This window comes from Papilio xuthus, unplaced genomic scaffold (genome assembly GCF_000836235.2).
Source record: "Papilio xuthus unplaced genomic scaffold, Pxut_1.1 DF824888.1, whole genome shotgun sequence".
NCBI classification, from domain to species: Eukaryota; Metazoa; Arthropoda; class Insecta; order Lepidoptera; family Papilionidae; genus Papilio; species Papilio xuthus.
In genome coordinates, this window is record NW_013533761.1 from 3153201 (window position 1) to 3175930 (window position 22730).

Here is a 22730-nt window from a genome sequence, read left to right on the forward strand (position 1 = left end):
AGGCGACAAAATAATATTCAGTAAAATTATTATAATTTTAAATGTTGCATTTTTTTTTATGTCTTAATTGAGCTTTGAGCTACGTTAGTCATAATCATGATGTCGTTATCTATTCATATCACGTTTTCTATTCATTTTTTTGGTTTTAATTCTGCAAACATTTCAGTATAATACCAAAACTGGTTACACCATTTTTTGTTGTCTTTACATGTATCTATGGTTTATGTTTTAAAACGATTTTGCAAAAAGTAAAATTCTTAAATTTGAAACTAGGCTAGAATTTTTTCTCTTAAGGAATTTGTCTGAAAAGTAGGGCTTCGAACGTTTTTGAAGTTAAAAAATGGTAAAATTTTATAACAGATATTTTTGCTTGAAAACTACACAATCTGTACGTTTCATGCTGTCATGGAATTAAAAAAACAATGTTAATTGTCAATTCCGTTTGTGTTGTTTTTAAGGTTATGATTATTGTTTATGTTTGATTTGTAAAGTTATTGAGAAAAAACTTGAAATATTAAAAAACTATAAAATGCTGGATAAAATGTTATACAACACTGTTTTGTGTCAAACATATTCACCTTGTGGGAAATATTTAATTGCAGGTAATATTTACGGTCATATCGCGGTGTTTGAGTAAGTATTTGATTTGGTAATCATTTTATATAATTTATGATAAAGGAAATTGAAAAACTTTTCTTTTTTACAGTCTTGATGCAATACTTCATCCAGTTATTGAGTTACTTACTCCTGATTATAACAAACCAAAACATTTGCATGTGTTAGAAAACAAGACCCAGATTTGTAGTTTGGCCACTACTGATAATTTTCTTATTGTCGGTACGGTGAATGAAATATCTGGCTGGGATTGGAAGGCGGTTGTTCAATCAAAATTAAGTAAACCTGCTTGGACTATCAAAATATCAAATCAATCGAAGATTGACGAAACTGATGTAAACAGTTTATGGTTCAATAAAGAAGAAAATAAGATCTATGCTGGTTGTGGTGATAATAAAGTTTATGTATATAATTTAGAAGATGGACGACGTTTAAATACATTTGATGGACATAAAGATTTCATTCACAGTATCCATGGAAGGTATTTATTATGTATTTTATTATATTTCATTGCAAGTCTGTTTATTTCCTATATGACAAAACAGTACTGATAAAAATTAAGTCTTTAAAAGAAGTGTTATTTTATAAAAGTTTTACCTTATCTGTTATAAGGGATATTAAGTTTAAAATTTAAAAAAAAGTGTTGTCTAAATGACCCATCCAATAAAGATTATCTCCTATCAGATCTCTTAACATGAACTCTTTTTGTCAGGTGGGTTGAAATATTTTCACATCATCTTTATTACTTAATGTTTCAGAGGGAAACAGTTAATATCAGCAGGTGAAGATGGCTTGGTAATGCTGTGGGACACAAGAATGGTAAAGTCACACAACAAACTGGAACCACATAAAAAGGCTAACATTTCCAGACCTGAAATTGGTAAATGGATTGGATCTGTGGCTTTAGATGAAGACTGGATAGTAAGCTAAAATTTGTTTTATAAATATGTGTAACTAATTTGTTTGTTTAATATTATTATGAGTTTTGACTTAATTTGTTGGCAAAACTAAATCAATCTGCATTCATGGGAATATTATAATCGTATTTGTAACAAAATCATGTTAAAGAGAAATGAGGGAATGTTACAAATTAGTTATATATTTCTTTGTATTTCAAAGGTGTGCGGTGGTGGTCCTCGACTAGCGCTCTGGCATCAGCGTTCGCTTGATGCTGTGATGGTGTTTGACATCCCAGATTGTGGTATCCACGTCTCATTCTTCCATGAAGACTGTATAGTTGCGGGTGGAGCTGCTAAGCATCTCTACCAACTGAGTTACTCTGGAGAAGTCAAAGTTGAACTCCCTGTGTCAGCCACAACTGTATACTCTGCAGAATTAAGAACTAGCCCAAATAAGTTGCTAGCGATCGCCGGATCCAGCCCAGAAATCGACATCTGCACCAGTTTTAAATACAGAGATCAAGTTTTACATTTTAGATAATATGTTTGTAATAACTCATAGTATAATTTTTGAAAATTGATTTGACTTTTATTTCTTTTAACTATCCTACTTACACAATTTTAAGGTCATTGTTCACAAGAATTTAGTAATGTTTTCAATATGCGTGTTGGGGTGAGGCAAATAAAAAAATTGTAACAAATTCTTTATTAAATATATCCATGACCAGCTACAACCGCAGGTATGAAACCCTGACTTCCATCTTTTTTCTTTACGTAAAACCACTCTGAATCAACGTCACTTTCACCTACACCTTGCATCAACATCACAACGTCGCCTTTGTTCACAGATAACGTCTTATTCAATGCATTCCCGCCATAATCACAATTCACAACTAACAAAGTTTGACGTCTCACAACACTTTTAATTTGCACATTCTCTTTATCATGAATCTTATCAATATTTGAACAAATAGATTTAGTTTTTAAATATAACGTATCAAAGTCTTTCTCTGCGCAGGAGGTTTGAGATTTTATAGATCTGTCGAGGCGCGGTCGACTGCGTGTTTCGGAACGCGTGCGGCCGCGCAGTTGTTCCTTCTCCGTATCCGTGAGGTTGCCGCACGGCCGCGGATAGATGTCAGTGCTGCTTTCCCAGCAAGGAGTCTTCTTTTGTACTGATGTCCTAGAACATAGAAGTTATTGTATAACGTTACTACAAAATATTCAAGTCTGCGTTACACGTCACTTTCTCGTGTGCCTTTTTAATGAAGAAAGTAAGGCTACTCAATACTTAATCTATCTTAAATAAAGTTGGATTCAGCTCTGGCATATAACTAACATAATGTAAACAGTAACCAGGATGCTAGGAAGCCCGTGCAGTCCATTCCAGGCCAGCCCTACTTTCCTACTGTACTGGCAAAATGTAAGCACGCCATAAAAGTAGGAATTTTGTTACCTATTCGGTAGTATTCCTAGCGGCAGACAAGCTGTATACAGTAAATATCCCTCGTGGCCGTGTGGAGTTTGTGCGTACACCCATTGCTGGTTCTTGAACACCGCGTTGACGACTGTCCCCAGCGGCAGGGTCAGCTCCTGCTGGCAATCCTTTTGCGTCTGATACAGTGTGGTCGGGAATGCTATCACTACTGGTATGTTCCCCGGATGATCTATAGATGCCTACCAAATATAATTAAAAAAATATTTAACAGTTTTTGGGTAAGTAAAAGTAACTGTAAGTATTAATTTGAAGATTATTAATAAAAAAAATATTATGTTATGCTCTTTACGGATACTTAAAAAACTAAACGACTACAAAAACTTGGTATGTATATCCTATACGATTTGAATGAATGTGATGCAAAAATCTATTACATTTTATGCTTGAGCAAATTAATTAATGATTATTCAAATTAACGAAATGTTATAAATAAAAAATATAACGGAAAATAAACGTCGAATAAAAAAAGAAGGTGTTTAATCCAGTTCTAACAACTAGACAAAATATAAATGATAGATTTCAATCAGTATCAATTACAAAGCACACTTCTAAAGCAACAGCATATCATTCGGAGATGTATAACCTATAAAAACTTTTTTTTTTTTAATTCATGAGGCAAAGGTCGAGACACAACTCATCGGAACATTATATAGCGATTTTTTAACGTCCATCGGTATATCATATTACACGCGATACGAACTGGCGCAATTAACTTACTAGCGTTTAACCTCACCAAGATATATCGTTGTTTTAAATTAAGAGCGCTGATGAATGGTGCAGTACAGGTCCGAACTCGGTAATAAATAACAAAATATATCTCTGTCAATGTGTGCTAAAAGTTTATCTTTTGTCATGTCACAGAAGATTAATAAAAAATATATATTTAAACAGATTTTATGCAGTTTTGCAGATAAATATTTTCACATATTTAAAAAACCACTATAATTTCAAATTAAATTAATTAATTATTGTGACCTATATATGTATATTAACGGAGAATTATAAACGAAACTTTTACTATAAACCGCAACTTTAGACCTGCAGCGCCAACAAGGGGGCGTTATCGCCCACTTTGGGAAAGACTGCTCTACAAGGTTATTAAGGCTTTTGTACAATGGTATGAAACATCATACAAGTATTATTTATTGTTTTTTTGAAGAACAAAAAAACAATAGCATCGTTAGTTTGTTTAAACGAGCAATGTGCTAACAGTAGCAGGTGTACTAACGTTTTCCCTTTCTTGTTGCTACGGAAATAAAGGGTACGCGAGTGTTCTAACCGATAAATTAGCCATGACAGAACGCTTTCTTTAAAAAAAAAATAACAATCTAAATGACCGCGGCAGATTGCGGTCCAAGTCAGTCCCGTCATTTTTTCCTTTTACATATTTACAATCGAAAAAAGCGTTCAATTTTCAATACGGAGAGACGATAATTGCGTGAAATCGCAGCGTATTTTTTTTTAAATCGGTAATGTTTAAGGCCGATACAAAGTCCGTATTTAATGTTGCCAAAATACCGTATTTCAAAGATGCAGTTTATACCGCGAACAATTTTGAGCCAATTTCGCGGTTAACAAATTTCCGTCATCTTTTTTTTTTAGGTTAAATATCTTTGTATTTTTGTAAACTGTAAAATAATGGAGTAAGGTATAATTTTGTTGCACAGTCGAACCAACTATTAAGGAAGGATTACCTACGTTTTATCTTATAAACTTTAAAGTTAATGTCAGTTTAATGTTTCTGCAAAATAGAACTGAAATATCATTATTTAATACTTCATAAAATAGTAGAGGTAGTTTTTTACTCAAAAAACCTCACTGATTAATTTTTTATTGTGTAAGTATAACAAATTTTTGGATATTTCAGATATTCAGATTTAACCTATAAATAATTCAATGAAAATGTAACAAATAAAAAAGCCAATACAATTTTCTACCGTTAAACTTTTCTTAGTAAATAATTTCTCCTAGGATGTAGGAATTTTGATGAAATCGTCTCTGTATTGCAAAAACAAAAATTACGAGCAACACAATTGTCACATAAATTATCGCCACGTAAAAACCAATGTAAACCTTAAAACATAGGAGTAGAGAAGATAATCGTGTGGGAGTATGTGCAGTTTAGTTTGATAGTGTTGTTGCCGCTCCATCCTACATTACGTTGTCACAATAATATTGCAGAAATGAGTAATGACCGAGGTACTCGAATCGCGACTAAATTCAAAATGTTTTTAAGCGATTACAATAAAGTACGCTCGTAAATACATACAAATAAATTATACAGTTATATCGCGCTTAATCCTGTGATAAAAATAAATTATAATCGTGCAATTAACATTAATTTGACATTAATATATTTAATAAATAATCTGTACAAATTTATCTTCTAAGCCAGATACAATTGCCGTTTAATCAGTACTACCATGGTTTTATTGTGTGCACGTAAAAAACGTTTCCAGTAAAAATAGGAAAGGAAAGTAATGGGAAAGAGTATGCGAGATGTTATAAGTTAATTGATTTCGCAATTTTTCAAATAACGCAAGACATCATCATTAACACAGATCGACAGACAGACAAGGAAGTGGACTTGATTGTTTACACCGCACGTTGGCACACTGACACAATCTAGCATCGATTTGTGATGTAATTAAAAATGAATTAGACGATCATCTTCATTTCCAACTCGGAAGTTATGTAGCGGTTTTAAACGTAGTTTTTATTTATGTTGGCATTGATTGAACATGTTTTCAAATGGCAGAAGATATTTGTTGTTAGTTTTCTATTCACAATTTTAAAGACGCTATAAATCAAGTTTAAGTTGTTAAATATTTTGCCAAAGCTTTCTTTACAGGTTTAACATCTTGATTCAATACGTGTATCGATGGGCAAAGAAATCAACGCATTTAGACAAGCCGCCAAAATCTTTAAAATAGTTCGGTTTTATAATGTTGGCAATAAGTAAGTACGGGTACTCATTTTTCTTCTTCTAATCACATTTTAACAATGTTAACATTGTATAACCATTGTTATGGAATAAATTGGTAACATATTTGTGGGTTAATAGTTATTTTAAAATATTCTGCGGTAATCTGTTCCCACGCGATCGCGTTTGTATGGTTTCGTTGTTATACGAAAGCTACTGGTCAGTTGGTCAGATTCGCCGACATCGTAATGATCATATAACATATGGCTAACTGCTTTGAATTTGTTGCAAGTAACAGCTGGCGGAAATAATCGTTACATTGTCTGTTGTTTTTTTTTAAACTTTATTATATTTTAGCGTAGTTTATTCTTTAATTTATAATTAATAATCACAATGTTGTTGTGTAATTGGAAAATAAAATAAGAAAAAATGGAATTAGTATATTAAGAAATAGAAATGTATTTCAAAATGGTACTTACTGCACTAAGGAAACTGTCCAAATCTCTGATGTCATATCCGAACTTTCCGTTTTGCCGTTTTTTTCTCCTATGTCGATGTCGGTGTTTCCTCCGCACATACTCTTCAGTGCCAACACTAGTGTCCGAATAAGATTCCTGACCATTGAACTCCTCACAGGCGCTTCTAAACTTTAAATTATGATAGTTCTCGTTACGACCAACAACTCGATTTACGTGGCCCTTATACTTTGAAACAAGTCGTTCGGTTTCGTTTAATTGGTTACAATTCTTACCCAAATAACCTAATTTATTTTTTATTACATCATCTTGTTTGACTTTAACGTTTTCGAAGTTGTCTTTAAGCACCCATGTTAGAGAGATCTTGGATTTGTGCCGTTGCTGCAGCGGCGATGAGTGCCAAAGACCCATTTCTTCGATTTCAACGTAATCGTCAGAATGCAAATTTTCATCGGACTTTGAGGTTATGTTGCAGTTCGCTAATAAGTCTAGCACTTCGCACATCGGTGCGTTATCCTGTAAAAATTATGTTTAATTTTAAGCGCCATCTTTAGTAAAGTTTATTTTGAGGTTATAAATGAGTCTAGACACTGTCCGCCCACAAATATTAGGTACACAATTCCAATCTTTATGTTAAAATGTACTGATTGGTATTTTATTTATATGATAATAAATAATTTGTTTAATAGTAATGTGTTTATGGAACATGGATTGCTATAATTTATGGCATGTAATCAAAAGTCTGTGCGAGTCTGCAGACAGCTGTATCATTATGTTATTTAACAGATGATTTAATGTACCTATGGCACATTATTACAACTAATCCTGCCTTCCATTAGAGTTTGAGAGAAAATAAAATGTTAATACAGACATACAATCCAATAAATAATATTTTTCAATCATAACCTGCAAGAAATCACAAGAAGAAAAAAAATATTTCTCATTCGTCTTTTTTTATAATAATATATATAATAAAAACAACCAATACATAAATATTTCATATCTATAATGGTTACAAAGGTTAACTATTTTTATGGGAAACACGCGGTGAATAATTTCTTTGTATAAATTCTAGTTTTTTATTTATTCCTTAGGTACACATTTTTATGTTTTACTAACGATGATTTCCTATTTTATTTACATAAGTTAACATATGTACGTATTTATGTTTACGACTATGCATACATCTAATGACAGGAATGAACGTTATCGGGCACAGCTTTCCGGCGGGGCGACGTAAGAATATTTTTTTACTATGTTATATCACCAAATTAAAATGCAAACGAGTAATTAACGTAAGAAATTCACTTCCATAGACTGCACCCGGGCTTTAATTAATACATTTGACTATCACTGACAGTAAATCACTTTCTAAAGTGTTGCTACAAGATTTTTTTTTTTAAGTGACAAACGAAGAAGCGGCCACCTGAGTGTAGTGCCAGTTTGTGTTACCTACCGTAACTGGTGACTGCGATGTCTCCTGTACATCTTCGAATTGATTCGTTGCATTTTCTTGGTAAGGTGGTGGTTGATCTTTTATTTCTGTGAACAATTAAAAAAAACTTTGTTCACTAACATATCTAAAGAGTCTCGAGTTATAAATTTTAAATTGACCTTATTAGGGTAAAACTAACCTAGCTTAAATTAAGATAGTTACAGTTAAATTACACATTTTAAAATTAGTTAAGCGAAGATTGTATTTTCACAATTCTATGAATGTTTAGTTTGCTGCTGCCAGGGTATGAGATGATCCCTTGTGTGATTTTAATTCATGGTTTTTAAATTAAATAGCAAACAATTCGGTTCCAATGACTTGTTAAATTAATATTATATGTGTAATTTACTCGTTTCTATTTATAAAATATTTCCAAAACACACAATGGAAAAAACATGTTTGCATATTGGTTAATTAAAAATAAAAATGTAACTAGCAATCACTATTCACTTTGCACAAAACATCACTTAATCTACGTTTGATTATTGCGAATAAATTCTTCATATTTACGCAAAAACATTTTTAAAATAGAGCACATTATAAAAATTAATTACCGTTGTCAATTTGATGCGTTATAGAAATTTAAAAATTGTTAGCTTTTCGTATTCATAGAACTGCGGGTGCGCCAGACATGACCTAACCCACAACCGTCGTTGGCGAGTTCGCGCCAAACACTGTTGGAGTCGAAGCATCGAGTCGTTCTCGATTTCGATTCGATACCAGACGGATTAAGTGATGCATCTTATTGATTGTTCTAATATTACTTATATTCAACAGAAGACAAAGAATATTACAATATACAGACGAAAATTTACCTCTGTAGTTCTTGCTTATTATACGTTATTTAACGGATAACTTTCTGTTTGATCAACGTGTCGTCACAAACCGTAACAGAAGGGGTCTTGCAAATTAACCCCATTTCTTAATAAAAAAAAAGAACGATTTGATATAAACCTATAGATATTATACTTCGATTAGATTTTATAGAATACACGATAAAAACAACGAATCGATTGATAAGGTTATAGATGAGTAAAGAAGTAAAAAGTTGAACATTTTTGTCTCGTCGTACAGAAATCTTGGCGTGCAGAAACGATTTTTTGTCACATATGTTACGCACAATCTTAGACCTAACATAGTGATCACAAATTGCGTAACGATAAACAAATTAACCCTAACGACTCGCAACATTCTCACGGGCTTGGGCCTCGGACGCACCGCCGCGCCCGCCCCGGGACACGATCCGCGGTACACACCAACGGCAGTAGTCATACCATAAATTATGCAGACGCAGGACAAATCCTTAATATCACAAAGATATATAAAGGTCTGGTCATCAGAGTAGCAGCTAATGATGCTGACTTTGGTAATATTGCTTTTTTTATATCATAAGGTGGTAAACGAGCGAGCGGCCACCTGAAATCGCTGAAATAGCGAAGTGACTGTTGCCCATAGATATACGCAATTGCATATGCGTTGCCTACCTTTAATCAACGAAGTAGAGGATGCACAGAAAGAAAATATTTTCCCTTGCCATGCATCCTCTCATCCGGAAAGTCCACTTCCACTTCCCATCCTTTCCTTATAAGAAAAAGGGTGGGAACGGACAGAGGACTAAGTTAGGCCTCCGGGACGCACACTCATCAGACGAAACGCAGAATTGCTTTCACTTCACGCCTGTCTTCGGTGTGGTCGTGGTATTTCACCGGGCAAGCCGGGTCAATTCGTGCGAAGATATTAAAGCGGGCTCTACCACTGTTAAATACAAGTATACAATACAAAACAATTGCTAGTGCCAATAACGAGTTTATCCCTTAAAACATTTCATGTCTGCTATTGTCTGACTGATAGTATATTATCCCTTCCCTTCTTTTATTGCTTTACTCCTTTCCCTTACAAAAATAATGCTTTCAAATCAAGTACTAAGATATAAAAGTAAAATACCATATTTATAATAAAAAGTTGTGGCAACCCTATTCTGCGGTCACGAGAGTTTCATTATCCCTACGTTTGTAGCTCGCCTAATTTAGACGGACGAGTGTTTCGGAGTCATTACCATCGCGGGATCGCACGCTCCGAACTGTTACCATTCATCTCTGTATCCCTGGTCACTGCTGCACGCTCTCCTTACAGATTCATAATAATTACAATTTATTGACAACCATAAATTTAAGGAAAAATATTGGTTATGATCTCCAATAATGACCAAAACGTTTATATATTTTCCCACGAAATCACACTCATATAGTCAAAAGGTCCCAAAGTTTTTATATCACACTATATGGAATACAAAATTAATAATTTAGTAGACCGAAAAAATACACGCATTATCTAGTTTCCAATATGATATTCTATTTTTGATCTTTACATAAGCCAACCAGCAACGTTAACCGCTAAGACACGCTTTCTTAGATAAATAGTTTATAGTAACACGTTCCTGCTAGTACTTCTTATGTACAGGAATCACGAAAGCAAATTGTCAGGCGCTAAATACAATTAGGAGACTAAACACCACCTTTGTTTTTAAAAAGCTTTAGCACATTTCCCGCCTCAGAATTAGAACCCCACGTTGCAGGGCGCGTTTCAACACCTGTGTTTATTTTCCATTATGTTTTGCTCCCGTTTATTGTTTGTTTGCTGTTAGAAATAAATCCAATATTCATAGAATTCACCCCTAAATAATGATTTGAATAAATATAACCCCAGAACTTCATTAGACTGACAGTTTTTATAAAACATATTGTCATCTCTTACATTCTCTTTGACAAAACAAAGACAACAAAATGTAGTCAACAAAGTGTCATGCACTTAAAACCCAGTTATGATTGCGATTTTCTTTTCTTTTACGGCCAGTCTGTTTTTAAACTTAAAATTTTCTTATCATAGGCTGTAAAAATGAATCCAAAAAAATTAGATTGATAAAGCTGGGCACTCCGACCCCACGTTATTCGGATAAGGCCCCAGGGAGATGATATCCATCTATGATTTTTTTGCGCCCAAATATTTTCCGCATAGAACGTAAAAAAATTCATTGTGAATGAAAGCCCATAAAGATTAAGAGGTAAAAGAATGTCTTATTTATTACGCTGCGTTCCTTACCTTTTGACGCGTGAAAATAAAGGACAATATGTTAAAGAGGCACGAGCATATCGCTATGGCGGGAATGTGTCTGGCACGGGGGGAACGCGGGACACGCGGAAGAGGGGGGATCACGATCGCCCAAAACGTGCGTACGCGCACCCGACTTCAATGTTCACTGAAATGCGGACATAAAGCTAGTTTTTGTTTTTTTTAATACATTTGTTGTTCATTTATGGTATGCGTACTTTATCATTTCTTGAATTAATACTTTGTAGTGAAAATCAAACTGACTGAACGTTCCTTTTATAAAATAACGATGTAACAAACAAAGGTCCAATAACTACTATCTTTCAGATTATTTCGATAGAGCATTATTGTGCTTATAACCTTAAATTTAATTTTCGTCGAATTTAGTTTCGTCGTACTTTGGTATCTTCACAAATCCACGAATAAGTTCACGGTTTTATTTATTTATTCCTATCAGAATACTATAATTACAAGAAAAGTGTGTGAATTCGATTAGTTGCCTATAAAACACTGGGCAACAATTCAGCCTACGCGTTTGTAACGGCGATCATTATCAAAAAATTACTATAGCCGAGCCTATCGAATATTTGTAGGGAACGCCTCCAATAAATATAATAATTAACAATCATTCAAAGCTTGTGATCTTCTAAAAGATTTTCGTGACTTATTATTTTTATATAGGTACATACTAAATAGTAATTACGTTGGAATCAAAAACAGTTTAACGTAGTTTTTTTTACAGAAAAATGGAAATAAATAAAATAAAATTAATTTTCATCAAATTAAAAGTAAAGTTCATCTATTGAATTTTCAAATTTTACATATTTTCGTATTTGCTGTCTTTGGTAAATCTGACGTCAGCAATGCGCTCATTTTCCAAGAACTTATTTCCGATTGGATAATTCCCGTCATAAATCAATAGCCAATTTCTAAATTTATTATTTTATTAATGGCAACTCTCTTACTTTCACTTTCCAAAGACAAACTACTATTTTTACTGAATCAAATGCTTCGGATATCGTGTTATGTTGACCTATATTGTTTAGTAATGATACATTGTCATAAAAATACATGGAGTTTTAAAATTTTTGAAATTACACGCGATTCTAAGCACGTGTACCGTAGGCGGTTACATGTTGTGTTGATGGCTACATACATAGAAATACATTTAACGTATTTGTTTCGAAATATTTCATTAGTTCTTCGAATATTCTGAAGATACACAAATTTCGCCAATTACAATTTACTAAATAAAAGATAGAATATCGAATAATAATAAAATCTATTTAATAAACAACGTTAATTGTTGGTGATTTAATTTCAAGTAAAGTTAATAATGAAAATCAAGCAATGGCACGTAGTTGTAACACATAAAAAATACGGACGAATTGATAACCTTCTTCTTTTTGAAGTCAGCTATCAAAATAGAGTACGATCGGCAGTCGGCAAGGGCAGCCGATGTATCGACATGTGGTAGGCAGACGGTCGGTGCGCGAATTAAGGGTAAGTGTAGGTAACCGATAATTGCAGCGTGAGAAAGAACAGCTTGCGATCGATGGCATAAAAAGGTTGCCATTTTTTTAAATCGATAACTCACACGTTCGGATACATTAACTTTTAAAAATATTGTAGTTTGCTAGATTTCACCCGTGACTTCGTCCGCTGGGATACAAAATTAATTGTTTATGTATTCTTCGACACTATTTTCTACATCTATGTCAAATTTCGACAAGAACGTTAAGACGTTCTGGAGATGCCGTCGGATCGGACAAACATGTAAACATTGATGTCATTATTTTTGGAAAATAATCTTTATTTCCTAATTTAATGAAAATAAAATGTTTGTTGCTGACGCTACATCCCCTAATTACCATTAAAATACAACTCACGCAACAAAAATTGCACGAACATTTGTTTGCCAGTCCAGTTCTAATGTACTACATACTACCACCGATAATGCAATACTACGCTGCTTACATGAAATAAACAATAACACAAACATTTCATTATTAATAATATAATCTAGGTAGGCAACGCATATGCAATTACGTATGTCTATTGGCAACGGTCACTTCGCTATTTCAACGATTTCAGGTGGCCGCTCGCTCGTTTGCCACCTTTTGATATAAAAAAATATGTAGATAAAAAAAGAATTTTATTTATTCATACAGTCCATAAGTCTTTTCAATAAAACCAGTGGGTTTGTTTATTTTTGCAAAAAGAAAAAAGATTTAAGCCCATTGTGACCACTTAAAGAATCTAAGTGCAGCGGTTGGAAATGAAAGTAGCTTCACGCGCAAAATAAAAATAAAATGCAATTCACTTTTATCTAAAACTGCAAGCGCAAAGAAACGAGTCTTTGATGAGTTCTACATTTTCTAGACAGTTGCAACTTTGGATCTATTGAAAGCGAAATTTCGTCGAGGTCAGTGGAACGCTTTCATAACAACGCAAAACATGGCGTCTGTGTCGAATAGGAAATGACAGGCTGTCGGGCACCTGGCTGACGATTCGATTCGGTCGTCCGGCGCCGTGACGTCCCATAGAAATAGTTGTGCCTCAAATAGCTCATAGAAATCGTTGAATAAGAATGCGCTTTTTTGTTAAATTCTAGATAATTTTTGACATACTCTATACTTTTAAAAATCTTATCTTTAACGCTATCGTTGACGTCGTTTTATTGAAGTTGTTTTTTTTAATTGTTTAGTTTTTTGTCTAAAATAATTGTTGACCAGTAAATAACATAACATTCCTTAATTAACAACTAAGAATTAATTACATTTTTTTTTCATTTTTCTACTACGCACACGGTTCAATGAAGAATTATGCTGTTAATCTATTAATCAAGTTAATATTGTTCGTCGGTCGTTGTTGGTCATGTTTGATATTATCAAATTTTATTTACATTGAACGAAGATTATCAGATTTGCATAAATACGTAGAAAACATAGTATTGTCAATGTAATAGGCCCACAATTCAATTTGGTAAAGATAGTACCTATATTTATATTCAGTTGAAAATCTGATATAATACGAGACATTTTCCATTTATTCACGTTCCGTTTCAGCAATGATATGTTCCCGACGTGCATTGCAAAATATTCCGAGGCCTGATGGGCTGTTACTTCATCTTATACGCTGGGCAATTTGAAAAGAATGTTGTCGGATAGTCGCCGGGCCCGGACAATGCTCTATGCTTCTTTATTATACACGTATTGTAACTAGCGGAAATCAAATGTCTGTAATTGAGACTTGCGTAATTTAATGTCAATTTTGGAATTGCATAATCGCGACTTTCTTTTTTTGTGATTTGTCGATAGTTTTTTTGGTAATGTAGCAAGGCTTAAGAAGGAAATATAAGATTATATTCAAAACCATTAATAGATAAATTAAATAAGCTTATTTTAAATTATGTACGATATGTATTGGAGTGAGCTCGAAAGGTATTATAATTATTACATCTGATCTGTGCTGAGTTTTGAAACGTATCATTAACAATTCGACGTAGCGATGGTATCATAAAGGCGGAATCATCGCTCTGCGTTTCGTTTTTGGGCATCCGCGAGGAATTCACACCGCACGCCGAGCATCGGGGTAACCGATTATAATTTTACAAAAAAAAAAGAGTTTCACGCGCGGCAATTTGAGGTCAAGAGGGAGCGTGATCTCGGCACGGTGGATAAAAATTATTTATTTGCGTGGGGCGCGGCAATTAGGGGGGCGGGGCGCGTCTGCGCGCGCGACCTCTCGACCCCGGCCCGCTCGCGAATCCCCCCGCGCTCAAGACGCGCGCTTCTACTGTCACACTGACAGCCCGCCAAAACAATATGTTTCCTTTTCAAAGTTTCTATGATTTTGTACAACATTATTTGAGCATTAACCGTTATCAATTCATTCGTATTCGTACATAGTTTTAAAAGTAAATCAGATATGGTAGTGTATCGTAGGTGCTTGTAATATTAATCATTTGTTTCAGCTCATAAGGCAAAAACAAGATATTTATAACCTGTTACACATTATATTACACGTCTTTTTTAACTGATTGTTTTTAATAATGTTGACCAAAATCGATGAGATTTTCTCGGAATTCATATATCACGGTGCGTCACAGAGCTCATTATATTTAACGTTGTGCAAAAGACGATGGCAATTACCGATACTTGGGTACGATTCACCTCGGCACGCACACGTGTACCTCAGTACTCGTCGAAAGGTGGGCGGTGCTCAGTGAAATTAAGTCTAAGATAACGTCTGCATCGATGTCGCCTTTTTTATCTTTTTACGTGAAGCCTTGGAGGGAACGAATACGAACGGCTAGGAAATACCACGGCAAGGTTATGTTTACACCGGCTAGTAACAAGAAACTTTTGCATTGAAATTTAGCGCGAAACCTAATTTTGACAAAATTTATACATCATTTAAGACAATATTTTTGACGCCAGCTAGTAAAAAATATAATATCTGGTGAACCAAACGGTGTAACGACATTTAAAATTGAAGCCGGTTGCATATTTAATGATCTGTGAATACAAATATAAATTTAAAACGACCTAAAACATACAAAATAGGTAACGTGTTTTGGTCACTTCGATATATAACCACCTAAAATCTTATTTTAGGTGGTCTTTGCCACCTTATCTTCTTCTTCTTCTTCTTGGGGTGCCTCTCCGACTAACGAAGGCTGGCGATCAGTTCTCCATATTTTATACCACCTTATATTAAAAAGAAAAAACTATCCACTCTGGGTCAGCGAGTTTGAGCCTAATCAATTACAATAAGTTTCGAGCCCCTCAATACGGACGTGTATGAGCTGACGTCGAACTATAAAAATAGGACTTACTCTTCAATCTGGCGATGATCCTCTTCATGTTGAATCTGCCTAGACAAGTGTATCCTGGCGCGTGCCCGCTGTACAAATGTTCGCTCAGCAGGCGTCACGGTCGGCTGCACTTGCACCAGTGGCCGAGGAAGGGCGATGCCGCCATGCGAATTATAAAACACAAATGATTCATCAAAGCTTTAAAATTTGGCTTTACCTCACCATAATTGGTATGGGTCGGATATAAGGCATCTCAAATTAACATCAACATTTATCATAAGCGAATCTACCTACATTAGAAATATTGAAATTACCTAGCGAAGATATTGTCTATGGTATGTTTAAATGACAAAATTTTGGTAAAGCGCTATTCTATATTCCTGTCAGGCTGTATGCTGTAAAATCAAAAGCAGTGTTTTATAAAATAATTCATAACATACCGTATTGTTCTGCTGCAATTTTCTCGCTCTGAATGCTTGTCAAGTCTAATGTAGATTTAAACACTAAATTGCAGGAAAATTGTTTGTCGTCCATACATCATGTTGTTCGGCTTCGACGCGCCCACGTCGCTTTGAGCTGTGACAAATATGGAAAGGTTCATCCGACTGCTTGGAATTAAATCCACATTCGATAAGTAAGATACTATAAAAAAATTAAAACGGTAGCATATCTGTTTTTTTCGTTCTTACCGAAACTTTTTGCAATTTATCTCTTAATATTAAACTTTTCACAAAATTACGATAACCTATTGTGTAGAAGTTTGCTTACAATCTTTTAATGTGTTCATTTTTTTTTCTTTTTGAAAATTGCTGATAGGGTTCACTCTGTCTGTCAGTAGATAATAACCTAGGTAAGGTATGTACAAAGCAGGTTGTGCTTTAAGGTCCTCTACCTCACAACTCATGTTAAAACGTAGAACAACTGTAGCATATCGCACAGCGTCACGCTCTACGAAGCCTGCCGGTTCTATTTTAAGAGTGCATTGCATAAAGCACATAATTAGTTATTACGGTGAGTTTGCACGGTCGAAACATTCAAATGAAATCATCGTCTGATCACTATTTCTTCTAAACTGTAATGTTTAGTCACTCAAATCCTTTTATAATATTCCCTTGATTTTGTTAAATCAAACTAGCTGTCGCCCGCTAACCTGTCAGCGCGGAATAAAAAACGAATTAACAAACATCCATGCATCCAAAATTTCACATTTATAATATTAGTGACATTATTAACAACAATATACAAACTTATCAGAGCTAATTCCAAATATTTAAAACATAATTATGACAGTTTGACAGGAGTAAAATATCGTAATTTAAGTGACGAGATTACTAAAATTTCTTGAATTAATAAATACTTTGTTTTACACATAAACGTAGTACAAAATGTCGGTTAACGAAATGTCCGAAGCACAAGATCAGTCTCAAATAACGCCAACGTCGGATCAAAAGCTCACTATGAGCGAATCCAGTCAGACTACATTGTATAAAATGAGCAAAGGGACAATATCTTTAATGGAAAAGAGGCAAATGTATCGGGTGATCGATGATGGAATGGACGTGACCCCAGACAACATCGTGGACCCCGAGTACGTACTGATGGAGGAGACACACACGCACGCCGCATTCGGAGGAAGAACCGACAAAGTCATCAAAAGTGACATCGGTCTTAAAGTGAGCAAATCGAAGTCAAAGACTACAGTAGAGGTCGCAATGAAAGTTTACACGACGACCATCTCCCTTGACGACATCTATATCGATCACACAAAAGACACCGGCGAGAGCTTCAGCAAGGACGAGATAGATCTCGAAATAGCACCATCGGCGTTTTATATGCCGGTAAAAAAACCAATCATGGAGTACCCAGAAGAAATTTTTGTCGTCCTCAAAGAGACGGATACGGAATTCCTTTTTGAATTACCTAGCTTTTCGTACGAAAGAGGGACGGTAGAGGCGAATATTGTGGAAGAACAGAATAATTACTATCAATATATAACCGTCGGAAAGGGAAGGAATCGCAAAATGGTGACAGAGGAGACGCAAACTAAGGAATGCGTGTCACAATCTCGACACACAATCGCGACGAGGCCGAAGAAGAAAAATGCGATATCATTCGCTTCTCTGTGGGACATGCACGACACGTACGCTCAATTAGCAAAAGAGGCAAAGGACGAGGAACCGGACGAAATGGTAATGTATCAATCCGTGGAGCCTAAACTGCTGCGGAAGAAGAAAAAGGTTGCAGGCGAAGCTACCGAGCTCAGGGGTAAAAGTTACAAGGATATTTGCAACACTCAAGCGTTTTTGGATGCCGTCCTGTTGACGGAGCGAGTTCTCGCAACGATGCAGTTTGCCAATGCCCAGAAAAAATTCAGAGGACTCGTACAGTTCAATCCACTAGCTCTCGATCTCCAGTACGTTTATACATTGAAACCTCTTTGGACATTAGAATGTAACGAAACGTCCGGGCGACCGATCACCGGCATATCCTTCAATCCGAGAAACTCTAATATCGCTGCCGTGGCGCATGGTAAATTTACATTTGCAGAAACTTTCGATGGCCTAATCAGCATTTGGTGCACAAAAAACCCGTGCGTGCCCGAAAGATTGTACCGCTTCGAGCATCCCGTCACCGCGGTAGCCTTCTCAGAGAAGAACCCCAATTGGCTGGCATGCGGCTTTCACAACGGCGACGTCCTCATCCTGGACATCACGTCTTACTCCATCAAGACCGTGGCCAAAAGCAAACGCGACACCAATCCCTGTTTCGAGCCGATATGGCACATCAATTGGCATTTTATAGACTCTATTCAATTCGTGATAACGACCTGCCAGGACGGCAGGATAAATCGATTCAGAAGTACGAAAACGCACGATTTTATTTGCTCGCCGATTATGCGCATGGCGACAGTGGAGGGTCAGCTGAAGGGTCTTGAGACCGCCAAGGCGTGCGTCAACGTGGACGTGCCGATAATCCGTCACCCGGCGGTGCTCTGTATGAAATGGCACAGCGAAATAGATCACATATATTTCGTGGGTACCGATGAGGGTTGCATTTATAAATGCTCGACTCACTACTCGAATCAGCACATAGAAGTGATCCGAGCGCACGCGGGGCCAGTGTTCAACATGACGTTCTCGCCCTTCCTGGAGCGGCTGCTGGTGACGTGCGGCGCGGACAACGCGATCCGGCTGTGGCTGGAGGAGCTGGACGACGTCATAATGACGCTGAACTGCCCCGCCGCCGTCTACGACGTCGCCTTCTGCCCCGTCAACTCAACCGTGCTCATCTCTGTGAGTGGCAACGTTCTCTCAATATGGGATCTTCGTCGGAAAAATCACATTCCTTGTGCCGAGTACAAATTCCCGGGTAACGTTGTATTGAACTTTGTGAAGTTCTCAAAGTCCGGTGACAATGTTTTCGTGGGCGACACGTTAGGGCGCGTGCACACGTTCCACTTGGAGGACACGCCCATACCGCCATTCTATCAGCACAAAATATTAGATGAGGCGATAAAAAAGGCCCTCTGTACGAGACCTCAGTTATTGAAGCAGTTGCAAAAAATTGAGAAATATAAAGAACGTCACTATAAGTAATACTTGTTTTATTTTTTATTCATTGTTAAGCCGTTTTAAATGATATTATAAATAGGTATTTGGTAGTCGGAAGTTTAAGTCAGAAGTTTAGTCAGACTAATGATAAAAACAAGTATGTCCACGTTCACTGAGGCAATTTTAACGCTTTTTATTGTTAGGTAGGTTTTATTTAAAAAATAAATGTTTCTTTTTCTTTCTTGGTACTGTTTGTGTACTAAAATAATTTAATTCTATTGAAATATGAAACACAAGATACAAGTTTATCAATTTTATTTACTCTTAATCTTAAGAATAATATTTTAAATAACAAAATCATAAATTACATTTAAGTCTTGTAATGAAACAGTTTAAATAAGCTTATATCAAATAAGGAATGACTAGGGCTTGTGTGAGAGCATTTGCAGTTGATATTCTTTCTTCAGTTCTTTTAAATTAGCTTCCAAAATGGCTACCTGGAAAAATATTATAATTTTAATTAAATACTAGTCACCAGCAACACCGTCCAAGAGGAATAAAAACAAAGTAATTATTCTACATGTTCTCTCAGGATATGTACTACATCTATGCCAAATTTCATCAAGATCCGTTGCGCTGTTCCGGAGATACTTTTTAACAAACATTTATCCATCCATCCATCCATCAAACTTTCGCATTTATAATATTAGTGACAGTAAGATAGAGAGTCATAATGTCTTTTGGCAAACGGCAATTCAGTCACAATATGTTTACCTCTTCAAATCTGAGTTCTTTCCTTGCATCTTTTATATATCCTCTGATGATATTCATTTGCTCTATGAGAGGATTATTTTCATCGATATCAGCGTGCTCCAGCCGACTGCCGCTCGCCGAGACTTCTTCTCTCCAATCTCTTTCTCTTTCCCTCCGTTCTCTTTCCAACTGTATCTGCTTCTGCGCACGCTCGTACCGCTCTATGCGCACTTCCTCAATCTGAGCCTCAGTTGGTAACTTGCGCAATGATAGTAGATCCTCCTGGAAAGTGATTTAAATATGACAAAAATATCTTACAGCCACACTCCGATTTGTAAATTATAGCTAAGGAAGACACTGATCATGGGTTTCCAGTATGGGAAGACCAAAATCCTCGTTAAAACATATCTGTGTTTTGTCAAAATCAATGATAGGGAAGATGATATATTTTTACAGATATTTTGCTCTTAGTCATGGCAAGTGTATATTCAGTATGAAAAGTCTATATTTACTGAGAAACCATTCAGTGTTTTCTATTGGAAAACACCAATCATTCAACTGTAAACAACAACAAAATCTCATTTTACTAAGCAATTTTACCTTAATATAATGCGCAGCCGCCTGTCGTATAGAGTTCTGCAGTCGTGCCTGCCGTGTGCCGGGCTCTGCGGGGTGAGCGACTACCTGCTTACTCAGCAGGTCAATACCCTCTGCCAGTTTGCCTATTTTACCACGCATCGCGTTCACATCTGCCAAGTTGTATGTTGTTTCACCATCAAACAGACTTTGACACATCTAGAAATAAAAAAAAATATTGAACATCGGACATTCATTCATAGGGTACTTATTACATTTTTTTTCAATGCCGAACGGACAGAGTCGCTGGCAACAGCTAGTACTGTATACCAAGGAGTACCACTATTTACCTTTTCGTACATAGCTACAGCGGGCCTTGCTTGATCCATTAGACTTCTCATTTGCTCATATGCTGTCACAAGTGCTGTCTTTGCATTACGTCTCTCTTGGATCTGTTTACGCAACTCTATCAGGTTATAACAATGTTCGCAAAGTCTTAGCCCATTCTTCTCTGTAACTTCTTGATCAGGTTGTGTTGATGTTTGGGGTATGGATGGATCGACAATTGATTCTAGAAAAATATATACACAATAAAGTAACAGTGCGTGAATCAGTGTTCAAAACATATTTACGCAGAAATTTTTGTTTAAATTTAATGATTATTGACATATTGTGGTGATTCACATACATTCTTATTTGCAACTTACTGTTAGTTGTATATTACTTACTTCATGTCAATACTATAAGCTGATTAACCTATATCCAATAAAACCCTTTCCACTGTAACATTATGCATAATACTAAATAATAATACTATATTGCAAGTCATCTACAATGTACATAGATAATAAAAGCTAACATTACCTTATTTAATTTAATATTTCAAACCAAATTTTTATAATATTATAAATAAAATACTCAAATTTTTACTCTTAATAGACCCATTAAAAGAAATAAAGGTATTAAGGAAAAAAGAAGCACAAATACATACTTGCTACATTTAAATCAAGAAAGACAGAGCAATCATGACAGAGTAGAGATCCACAGAGGCGACAGTGATGCTTCCGTCTAGTCAGGTTAAAAGCTTTAGCACAATTAGGACACAGTTTCACCGAGGAACCATCCAGCCATGGCACAACCTGCAATTATTAAAATTTTTCATGTGTTTTAGTTTTCTCTATAACCAATAATACTACCTTTTTTATTCAATAATGGTAATGGAAAATGTAATAATATGTAATATTAATTCCAGGAATCAATATAATTTAAACAACCTTTTCTTTTCCTATAAAAATTATAATTCTTGAATTTGCAGATCCTGTTTATATTGCTTAATAGTGTTATATTGATTAGTTTTAAGTGCAGTGCCTACAGTTAAAATGTCTTTAATTGTATTTTTCTTATATGACGGTGGCTTACAAGATTGTTGCTGACTCTGCATAGAACTTAATTATAGGCTTAACATGGTGTAAAGAGATGCTAGAAGAGGGCACTATACAGCACTCTAAAGATTTAACGCCATAAAGATTAAAATGCTCTGGACTAATCTTACCTCTTGTTCAAAAGCCTTCCTTTGATTTGGTTCACTGGGCATATTACAGACGAGCTTGTCTAAGCGAATAAGCAGTTTATTAGTTTCAGTTGCATATCTTTCCAGTCGTGCTGACCTTACACCTCTAAAATAATCGGTAGAGCTGCGTGACACACCAATTGACTGTTCTTCATTAGGGTAATAATATTCTTGCGAATTAAATTTTAACGCCCGATCAAAAGTTTCTTTCAATTCTGTATCATCGTTGTTTAAAATTATTTTCTTCGCTTTACCGAATATATCCTTTAGAGATTTAAGAACGTCCTGTTCTTCCTGATGTAAACTCTCAAAGTGATTCGTAAGCTGAGTAGCAGATTTCAAGTCTGCTTTGCATATCGGGCACAAAAAACCTTCTAATATTTCGTCTTCATTTGCAGCAGCCATTATTCAATGATACTATCAATTCCACATATTGAAGAAACACTT

General features: G+C 35.5%; 4 protein-coding genes and 1 long non-coding RNA gene across 9 annotated transcripts; 3 read left to right on the forward strand and 2 right to left on the reverse strand.

Annotated features, from left to right (window-relative positions):
• The first annotated feature begins 452 nt into the window (after window positions 1–452).
• Window positions 453–2095, forward strand: thoc6 (THO complex subunit 6). The gene is made up of 4 exons (XM_013325292.1): window positions 453–633; window positions 707–1096; window positions 1374–1536; window positions 1735–2095. The coding sequence occupies exons 1-4, from the start codon at window positions 530–532 to the stop codon at window positions 2053–2055; spliced, it is 978 nt and encodes a 325-aa protein (XP_013180746.1). The 5' UTR covers window positions 453–529; the 3' UTR covers window positions 2056–2095.
• On the reverse strand, window positions 2096–16373 carry LOC106127219 (uncharacterized). Of its 5 annotated transcripts, XM_013325287.1 has the most exons (6): window positions 16274–16373; window positions 15855–15958; window positions 7868–7953; window positions 6415–6927; window positions 2971–3191; window positions 2223–2697 (listed from the first exon to the last, which is right to left on the reverse strand). In XM_013325287.1, exons 2-6 carry the CDS (start codon window positions 15880–15882, stop codon window positions 2223–2225), a joined length of 1323 nt encoding a protein of 440 aa, XP_013180741.1. In that variant the 5' UTR covers window positions 15883–15958; window positions 16274–16373.
• LOC106127221 (uncharacterized) lies at window positions 5409–6062 on the forward strand. The gene is made up of 2 exons (XR_001228403.1): window positions 5409–5782; window positions 5864–6062. It is a non-coding gene; the product is annotated as an uncharacterized LOC106127221 (long non-coding RNA).
• Window positions 16374–17044: 671 nt separating the features above from the next.
• Window positions 17045–19429, forward strand: LOC106126990 (WD repeat-containing protein 78). Its single transcript, XM_013324903.1, has one exon. It carries the CDS (start codon window positions 17219–17221, stop codon window positions 19427–19429), a length of 2211 nt encoding a protein of 736 aa, XP_013180357.1. The 5' UTR covers window positions 17045–17218.
• A 311-nt stretch (window positions 19430–19740) lies between these two features.
• Rbsn-5 (Rabenosyn-5) lies at window positions 19741–22724 on the reverse strand. The gene is made up of 6 exons (XM_013324954.1): window positions 22266–22724; window positions 21705–21852; window positions 21064–21284; window positions 20738–20932; window positions 20159–20419; window positions 19741–19881 (listed from the first exon to the last, which is right to left on the reverse strand). Exons 1-6 carry the CDS (start codon window positions 22686–22688, stop codon window positions 19807–19809), a joined length of 1323 nt encoding a protein of 440 aa, XP_013180408.1. The 5' UTR covers window positions 22689–22724; the 3' UTR covers window positions 19741–19806.
• Window positions 22725–22730: the final 6 nt, after the last annotated feature.